This window comes from Zingiber officinale, chromosome 3B (genome assembly GCF_018446385.1).
Source record: "Zingiber officinale cultivar Zhangliang chromosome 3B, Zo_v1.1, whole genome shotgun sequence".
NCBI lineage: Eukaryota > Viridiplantae > Streptophyta > Magnoliopsida > Zingiberales > Zingiberaceae > Zingiber > Zingiber officinale.
The window spans coordinates 11450823-11460195 of NC_055991.1; the positions used below are offsets into that span (position 1 = coordinate 11450823).

At 54.0% G+C, this 9373-nt stretch overlaps 1 protein-coding gene across 1 annotated transcript; it reads left to right on the forward strand.

The window, feature by feature from the left end:
* Window positions 1-222: 222 nt before the first annotated feature.
* Window positions 223-6539, forward strand: LOC122054679 (ice-structuring glycoprotein-like). The gene is made up of 13 exons (XM_042616117.1): window positions 223-277; window positions 925-965; window positions 1460-1890; window positions 2212-2567; window positions 2951-3337; window positions 3436-3507; window positions 3733-4098; window positions 4143-4268; window positions 4500-4880; window positions 4925-5050; window positions 5264-5609; window positions 5686-5738; window positions 6019-6539. Exons 1-13 carry the CDS (start codon window positions 223-225, stop codon window positions 6537-6539), a joined length of 3261 nt encoding a protein of 1086 aa, XP_042472051.1.
* The last annotated feature ends 2834 nt before the right edge of the window (window positions 6540-9373 follow it).

A 9373-nucleotide genomic window follows, 5' to 3' on the forward strand; every position in this document is an offset into this window, starting at 1 on the left:
GATCCAGAGGTTTTGATCCAGATCTGAAGACATCACAGCCGTTGATCAAGCCAGAAACGTCCTGGACCGTCCAATCAGATTTGAGGAGTTTAAAAGGCTTCGCGTGAGAAGCTATAGTTGGACTCGGCGTTCATGATTTTCTCACTGTAGCTGCTTCTTCTCCGCCGCAACGCTACAGTTCCCATTCCATAATCCAGATCCGATTCTTCTTCTTCTTCAACGATGGCGACTGTTCTTCGGCTGGTGAGGTTATCAGAGGGATGTGAGCTTGAAGGAGGTTTCCAAGAGCTATGAACATCACTTGGTAATAGTTGTAAGCTTCGGGATTGTTGTTGAATGCTTATAAGGGTCCCGAGGGCATTTCTGTTGTTCACAGCAGATTGTTTAGGAGATGAGCTCGGATTTTGGTTTGTGGAATGCTATAGATTAGGCTTTCTTTATTTTGTCTTTGAATTGATCTTGAATTTGCTCAGATCATCAGATCTGATTCATCTTCTTTACAATTTCTTCTTGATTCAGTCTTTTGCAATTCCAATTATGTTTTCTTGCTTGCAATTATGACTTTGTTAAATTTCTGAAATCCAATCTCAAGTTCAGCTTCTTTAGATGTTTACAATTTTGTTTTGATTATTTAGCTTTACTATTTGTTTTCATTTAACGTTTGCAATGCAAACCATGTGTAGCTACTAACTTAGATTGCAATATATTTCTAGTGTTTGCTTTGAATTTCATGTTTCGGTTTCCACAAGTTTGAGTTAGTTCTAGTTCTTGAATTGGAGAAATTCTTACTCTTTTCAATAGGTATGCTGTTAATGAGATTTAATTTTGATGGTGAAAGAATTACTTGACATGTGAATGTGATTGTGAGTTAAATGCTATTTTGATTCATGCATGATTAAGTTAAGGTTTAAATCTTGAATGTAGGAACTCTTGTTTTAGCTCTTGAAGCAATGGCTATTTTGACTGTGAATTGTGGAGATATTAGTTGAGTCATTTGAATCAATGTTGAATAATAATTCCAATTTAATTGATGTTAATTTGATGAGAAGGAAGTGGATCATGTTTAGATAAGAGTTATCCTCCTTTGATGCTATTCTTGACCTCGTTTAGTTAGATTTTGATTGGAACTACTTCTAGAATTCACACACAACTACTAGTTATCCTTGAAAAAATACGACTTGGGACTCCTTACTACACGCATTTTCTTTAGCTTAAATGGGTTCCAATCTTTATTAATTTGGAGCGCCTTGTGACATGCAAAAAGGCCGACACCAGTTAGTTTGTTGACTTCTGTCTTTGTCGGATGATTTAGATTCATTAATTGGGACGTCACTCCACCCATCAGGCTGCACACTCCACCCAGGCTGCACACTCCACGATTGGCTTGACTAGAGCTGGATTTGATCCGGACCTATAATTGGGTTTGAATCAGATTCGCCTGGACCTATAATGGCTGCAGTCCCCGCCGCAGCCACCGCCGCAGTCGTCGCCTCAGCCGCCCCAGTCGCCGCATTCGCCGCCTCAATCTCCGCAGTCGCCGCCGCAGACACCGCATTCGCTGTCACAATCGCAGCATCCGCCACAGTCGTCGTCGCATTCGCCGCAGTCGTTCCCGCATTCGCCGCTGCATTCACCGAAGTCGTCGCCTAAGTCACCGCAGTCATCGCCTCAGCCGCTGCAGTCACCGCCGCAATCGCCTTCTCCGTCGTCGTTGCCGCCCCTACGACCACCGCAGCCTCCGCCGCTGTTCCTTCTCTCACCGTCCCTTGGCCCCTACTTCCGCCGCAGTTGCTGCCGCAGCCACCATCGCGTTTGTTCCTGCCACGTTTCTCTCGGTCTCGGCGTTTCTCTCAGTCTTAGACGTTGTCATCGCCGTAACAACCACTCTCTGTGCGACGCTTCTCTCGGCCACTGTCTCAACATCTCTTTCATCTTCCGCCGCTAGAACCATCATCAATGCACTTATTCCGATCATCATCGGTATTTCAACCATTCGTCTAGGTTAATCGGTCCGTAGGGGTTGAGGTAAGTTTGTCGGCTTATGTCTCTGTCGGATGATATAGATTCATTAATTGGGACGTCACTCCACCCATCAGGCTGGACACTCCACCCAGGCTGCACACTCCATGATTGGCTTGACTTGAGCCGGATTTGATTCGGACCTATAATTGGATTTGAATTAGATTCGGCTGGAACTATAATTGGCTGCAGTCCCCGCCGCAACCACCACCGCAGTCGTCACCTCAGCCGCCCCAGTTGCCGCATTCGCAGTCTCAATCGCCGCAGTCACCGTCGCAGTCACCGCATTCGCCGTCGCAGTCGCCGCATTCGCACAGTCGCCGTCGCATTCGCCGCAGTCATTCCCGCATTCGCCGCAGCATTCATCGAAGTCTCCGCCTCAGTCGCCGTAGTCGTCGCCGCAGCCGTTGCACTCGCCACCGCAGTCGCCTTCTCCGTCGCCGTCGCCGCCCCTACGGCCACCGCCACCACAGCCTCCAATGCTGTTGCTTCTCTCATCGCCCCTCGGCCCCCGGTTCCACTACAGTTGCTGCCGCAGCCACCATCGCGTTTGTTCCTGCCACGTTTCTCTCGGTCTCGGCGTTTCTCTTAGTCTAAGACGTTACCGTCGCCGTAACAACGACTCTCTGTGCAACGCTTCTCTCGGCCACTGTCTCAACATCTCTTTCATCTTCCGCCGCCAGAACCAACATCAATGCAATTATTCCGATCATCATCGGTATTTCCGACATTCGTCTAGGTTAATCGGTCCATAGGGGTTGAGGTAATTTTGTCGGCTTCTGTCTTTGTCGGATGATATAGATTCATTAATTGGGACGTCACTCCACCCATCAGGCTGCACACTCCACGATTGGCTTGACTGGAGCTGGATTTGATCCGGACCATTAATTAGGTTTCAATCAGATTCGCCTGGACCTATAATTGGCTACAGTCCCCGCCGCAGCCACCGCCGCAGTAGCCGCCTCAGCCGCCCCAGTCGTCGCATTCGCCGCCTCAGTCGCCGCAGTCGCCGTCGTAGTCACCCCGGTCGTCGCCGCAGCCACCACAATCGTCGTCCCAGTCGCCGCATACGCCACAGTCGTTGTCACATTCGCCATAGTCGTTCTCGCATTCGCCGTCGAATTCACTGAAGTCGTCGCCCCAGTCGCCGCAGTCGTCGCAGACGTCACCGCAGTCGTCACCTCAGCCGCCGCAGTCGCCTTCTCCATCGTCGTCGCCGCCCCTACGACCACCGCCGCCGCAGCCTCCGCCGCTGTTGCTTCTCTCTCCGCCACTCGGCCCCCGGTTCCGCCGCAGTTGCTGCCGCATCCACCATCGCGTTTGTTCCTGCCACGTTTCTCTCGGTCTCGGCGTTTCTCTCAGTCTCATACGCTGTCGTCGCAGTAACAACGACACTCTGTGCGACACTTATCTCAGCCACTGTCTCAACATCTCTTTCATATTCCGCCGCCGGAACCATCATCAATGCAATTATTCCGATCATCATCGGTATTTCCACCATTCGTCTAGGTTAATCGGTCCGTAGGGGTTGAGGTAAGTTTGTCGGCTTCTGTCTCTGTGGGATGATATAGATTCTTTAATTGGGACGTCACTCCACCCATCAAGCTGCTCACTCCACGATTGGCTTGACTGGAGCTGGATTTGATCCGGACCTCTAATTGAGTTTGAATCAAATTCGCCTGGACCTATAATTGGCTGCATTCCTCGCCGCAGCCACCGTCGCAGTCGCCGCCTCAGTCGCCGCATTCGCTGCCTCAGTCGCCGCAGTCGCCGCAGTCGCCGCCGCAGTCACCGCATTCGCCGACACTATCGCCGCATTCGCCGACACTATCGCCGCATTCGCCGACACTATCGCCGCATTAGCCGCAGTCGTTCCTGCATTCGCCACCGCATTCACCGAAGTCTTTGCCTCAGTCGTCGCAGACGCCGCCTCAGCCGCTGCAGTCGCCACCGCGGTCACCTTCTCCGTCGTCGTCGCCGCCCCTACGGCCACCGCCACAGCAGCCTCCGCCGCTGTTGCTTCTCTCACCGCCCCTCAGCCCTCGCTTCCGTCGCAGTTGCTGCCGCAGCCACCATCGCGTTTGTTCCTGCCACATTTCTCTCGGTCTCTACGTTTCTCTCAGTATCAGACGCTGTCGTCGCCGTAACAACCACTCTCTATGCGACGCTTCTCTCGGGCACTATCTCAACATCTCTTTCATCTTTCGCCGCCGGAACCAACTTCAATGCAATTATTCCGATCATCATTGGTATTTCTGCCATTCGTCTAGGTTAATCGGTCCATAGGGGTTGAGGTAAGTTTGTCGGCTTCTGTCTCTGTCGGATGATATAGATTCATTAATTGGGACGTCACTCCACCCATCAGGCTGCACTCTCCACCCAAGCTGCACACTCCACAATTTGCTTGACTGGAGCTAGATTTGATCCGGACCGATAATTGGGTTTCAATCAGATTCGCCTGGTCCCATAATTGGTTGCAGTCCCCGCCGCAACCACCGCCGCAGTCGCCGCCTACGCTGCCCCAGTCGCCGCATTTGCCGCCTCAGTCGCCGCCGCAGTAGCCGCCGCAGTCACCGCATTCGTCGTCGTAGTCGCCGCATTCGCCACAGTCGCTGTCACATTCGCCGCAGTCATTCCCGCATTCACCGCCAAATTCACTGAAGTCGTCGCCTCTGTCGCCGCAGACATCGCCACAGTCGTCACCTCAGCCGCCGCAGTCGCCGCCGCAGTCGCCTTCTTCATCGCCGTCGCCGCCCCTGCGGCCGTCGCCGCCCCTGCGGCCACCGCCTCCGCCACTATTGCTTCTCTCACCGCCACTTGGCCCCCACTTCCGCCGCAGTTGCTGCCGCATCCACCATCGCGTTTGTTCCTGGCACGTTTCTCTCGTTCTCGGTGTTTCTCTCAGTCTCTGACGCCATCGTCGCAGTAACAACAACTCTCTGTGCGACACTTCTCTCGGCCACTGTCTCAACATCTCTTTTATCTTCCGCCGCCGGAACCATCATCAATGCAATTATTCTGATCATCATCGGTATTTCCACCATTCGTCTAGGTTAATCGGTCAGTAGGGGTTGAGGTAAGTTTGTCGGCTTCTGTCTCTGTCGGATGATATAGATTCATTAATTGGGACGTCACTCCACCCATCAGGCTACACACTCCACGATTGGCTTTACTGGAGATGGATTTGATCCGGACCTCTAATTGGGTTTGAATCAGATTCGCCTGGACCTATAATAGGTTGCAGTCCCCGCCGCAGCCATCGCCGCAGTCGCCGCCTCAGTCACCCCAGGCGCCGCATTCGCCGCCTCAGTCGCCGCAATCGCCGCCGTAGTCACCGCATTCACCGCCACTGTCACCGCATTCGCCACAGTTGCCGTCGCATTCGCCGCAGTCGTTCCCACATTCGCCGCCGCATTCACCGAAGTCGTTGCCTCAGTCGCCGCAGTCACCGCAGACGCCGCCGCAGTTGTCGCCTCAGCAGCTGCAGTCGCCACCGCAGTCGCCTTCTCCGTCGCCACCCTTGCGGCCACCACCACCGCAGCCTCCGCCGCTGTTGCTTCTCTCACCGCCCCTCGACCACCGCTTCCGTCGTAGTTGCTGCCACAGCTACCATCGCGTTTGTTCCTGCCACGTTTCTCTCGGTCTCTGCATTTCTCTCGGTATCAGACGCTGTCATCGCCGTAACAACCACACTCTATGCGACGCTTCTCTCGGCCACTGTCTCAACATCTCTTTCATCTTCCGCCGCCAAAACCAAGATCAATGCAATTATTCCGATCATCATCGGTATTTTCACCATTCGTCTAGGTTAATCGATCCGTAGGGGTTGAGGTAAGTTTGTCGGCTTCTGTCTCTGTCGGATGATATAGATTCATTAATTGGGACGTCACTCCACCCATCAGGCTGCACACTCCATGATTGCTTTGACTGGAGCTGGATTTGATCCGGACCTATAATTGGGTTTGAATCAGATTCGCCTGGACCTATAATTGGCTGCAGTCCCCGCCGCAGCCACCGCCGCAGTCGCCGTCTCAGCCGCCGCAGTCACTGCAGTAGCCGCTGCAGTCACCGCAGTAGCCGCCGCATTCGCCACAGTCGCTGTCACATTCGCCCAGTCGTTCCCGCATTCGCCGCCGAATTCACTGAAGTCGTCGCCTCAGTCGCCGCAGATATCGCCGCAGTCGTCACCTCAGCCGCCGCAATCGCCTTCTCCATCGCCGTCGCCGCCCCAGCGGCCACCGCCGCCACAGCCTCCGCCGCTGTTGCTTCTCTCACAGCCACTCGGCCCCCGCTTCTGCCGCAGTTACTACCGCATCCACCATCGCGTTTGTTCTTGCCAATTTCTCTCGGTCTCGGCGTTTCTCTCAGTTTCAGATGCTGTCGTCGCAGTAACAACGACTCTCTGTACGACACTTCTCTCGGCCGCTGTCTCAACATCTCTTTCATCTTCCACCGCCGAAACCATCATCAATGCAATTATTCCGATCATCATCGGTATTTCCACCATTCGTCTAGGTTAATCGGTCCGTAGGGGTTAAGGTAAGTTTCTCGGCTTCTGTCTCTGTCGGATGATATAGATTCATTAATTGGGACGTCACTCCACCCATCAGGCTGCACACTCCACGATTGGCTTGACTGGAGTTGGATTTGATCCGGACATCTAATTGGGTTTGAATCAGATTCGCCTGGATCTATAATTGGCTGCTGTCCCAACCGCAGCCACCGCCGCAGTCACCGCCTCAGTCGCCCCAGTGGCCGCATTCGCCGCCGCATTCGCCGCCGCATTCGCCGCCGCAGTCACCGCATTCGCCGCCACTATCGCCGCATTCGCCATAGTTGCCGTCGCATTCACCGTAGTCGTTCCCGCATTCACCGTCGCATTCACCGAAGTCATTGCCTCAGTCGCCACAAACGCCGCCGAAGTCGTCGCCTCAGCCGCTACAGTCGCCACCACAGTCGTCTTCTCCGTTGCCGTCGCCGTCGCCGCCCCTGCGGCCACCGCCACCGCAGCCTCCACCGTTGTTGCTTCTCTTAACATCCCTCGGCCCCCGCTTCCGTCGCAGTAGCTGCCGCAGCCACCATTGCGTTTGTTCCTGCCACGTTTCTCTCGGTCTCGGCATTTCTCTCAGTCTCAGACGCTGTCATCGCCGTAACAACCACTCTCTGTGCGACGCTTCTCTCGGCCACTGTCTCAACATCTCTTTCATCTTCCGCCGCCGGAACCATCATCAATGCAATTATTCCGATCATCATCGGTATTTCCGCCATTCGTCTAGGTTAATCGGTCCGTAGGGGTTGAGGTAAGTTTGTCGGCTTCTGTCTCTGTCGGATGATATAGATTCATTAATTGGGATGTCACTCCACCCATACAGCTGCACACTCCACCCAGGCTGCACACTCCACGATTGGCTTGACTGGAGCCGGACTGATCCGGACTTATAATTGGGTTTGAATCAAATTCGCTTGGACCTATAATTGGCTGTAGTCCCGACCGCAGCCACCGCCGCAGTCGCCGCCTCAGCCGCCCCAGTCGCCGCATTCGCCGCCTCAATCGTCGCAGTCACCGTCGCAGTCACCGCATTCGCCGTCGCTGTCGCTGCATTCGCCACAGTCACTGTCACATTCACCGCAGTCGTTCCCGCATTCGCCGCCGCATTCACCGAAGTCGTCGCCTCAGTCGCCACAGTCGCCACAGACACCGCCGCAGTCGTTGCCTCAGCCGCTGCAGTCTCCGCCGTAGTCGCCTTCTCCGTCACCGTCGCCACCCCTGCGGCCACCGCCACCGCAGCCTCCGCCACTGTTGCTTCTCTCACCGCCCCTCGGCCCCCGCTTCCGCCACAGTTGCTGCCGCAGCCACCATCGCGTTTGTTCCTGCCACGTTTCTCTCAGTCTCAGACGCTGCCGTCGCCGTAACAATGACTCTCTGTGCGACGCTTCTCTCGGCCACTGTCTCAACATCTCTTTCATCTTCCGCCGCCGGAACCATCATCAATGCAATTATTCTGATCATCATCGGTATTTCCACCATTCATTTAGGTTAATCGGTCCGTAGGGGTTGAGGTAAGTTTGTCGGCTTCTGTCTCTGTCAGATGATATAGATTCATTAATTGGGCTGTCACTCCACCCATCAGGCTGCACACTCCACCCAAGCTGCACACTCCACAATTGGCTTGACTGGAGTCGGATTTGATCCGGACCTATAATTGGGTTTGAATCAGATTCACCTGGACCTATAATTGGCTGCAGTCCCCGCCGCAGCCACCGCCGCATTCGCCGCCTCAGTCACCGAAGTCACCGCATTTGCCTCCGCAGTCGCTGCGTTCGCCACAGTCATCGTCACATTCACTGCTGTCGTTCCCGCATTCGCCGCCGCGTTCACCGAAGTCGCCACCTCAGTCGCCGCAGTCGCCGTAGATGCCGTCGTAGTCGTCGCCTCAGCGCTGCAGTCGCCACCGCAGTCGCCTTCTCCGTCGTTGTCGCCGCCCCTGCGGCCACCGCCACCGCAGCCTCCGCCGCTGTTACTTCTCTCACCGCCCCTCGGCCCCCGCTTCCGTCGCAATTGCTGCCGCAACCACCATCGCGTTTGTTCCAGCCACGTTTCTCTCGGTCTCGGTGTTTCTCTCGATCTCAGACGCTGCCGTTGCCGTAACAATTTCTCTCTGTGTGACGCTTCGCTCGGCCATTGTCTCAACATCTCTTTCATCTTCCGCCGCAGGAACCATCATCAATGCAATTATTCTGATCATCATCGGTATTTCCACCATTCGTCTAGGTTAATCAATCCGTAGGGGTTGAGGCAAGTTTGTCGGCTTCTGTCTCTGTCGGAAGATATAGATTCATTAATTGGGCTGTCACTCCACCCATCAGGCTGCACACTCCACCCAGGCTGCACACTCCACGATTGGCTTGACTGGAGCCGGATCTGATCCGGACCTATAATTGGGTTTGAATCAGATTCGCCTGGACCTATAACCAGGGTCAACGTTGTAGGTCCCTTGGCAGCTGGTAAGAGGAGGATGAATAGCCTGTATAATAAAAACAAATAAATCTTTCTCGAATTTTACAGCTTGAGAGACACTTGTATAAAAAGTAATAAGTAGTAAACTATAGACAGAGGCATAAAAAAAATTACTTGGTTTGCAATCAGGGGATTATTAATCCAAGGAAGTTAAAGCTCACTAAAGTCTCCTTCAGGCGGACAGGGATCAGAGCTGTATTTATAGCCCAGATTAGGACGCCTGAAAAGGTTCTAAGAGCTTGGACACAAATGGAATTTTATTCTCGTCGCAACGGCTCACGACAGCTGGCACTTCGATAGATTTTCTGGTCCAGCCACCTGGACTAGCTTTGGGCG

What these genes read in the sequence shown, in the direction of transcription:
- LOC122054679 (XM_042616117.1), top strand. Translation starts at nt 223, where the DNA reads ATGGCGACTGTTCTTCGGCTGGTGAGGTTATCAGAGGGATGTGAGCTT. An exon ending in AAGCAATGGCTATTTTGACT is followed by an intron (nt 966 to 1,459) that starts GTGAATTGTGGA and finishes TAATGGCTGCAG; the next exon opens with TCCCCGCCGCAGCCACCGCC. An exon ending in GCTGCCGCAGCCACCATCGC is followed by an intron (nt 4,099 to 4,142) that starts GTTTGTTCCTGC and finishes CGTTTCTCTCAG; the next exon opens with TATCAGACGCTGTCGTCGCC.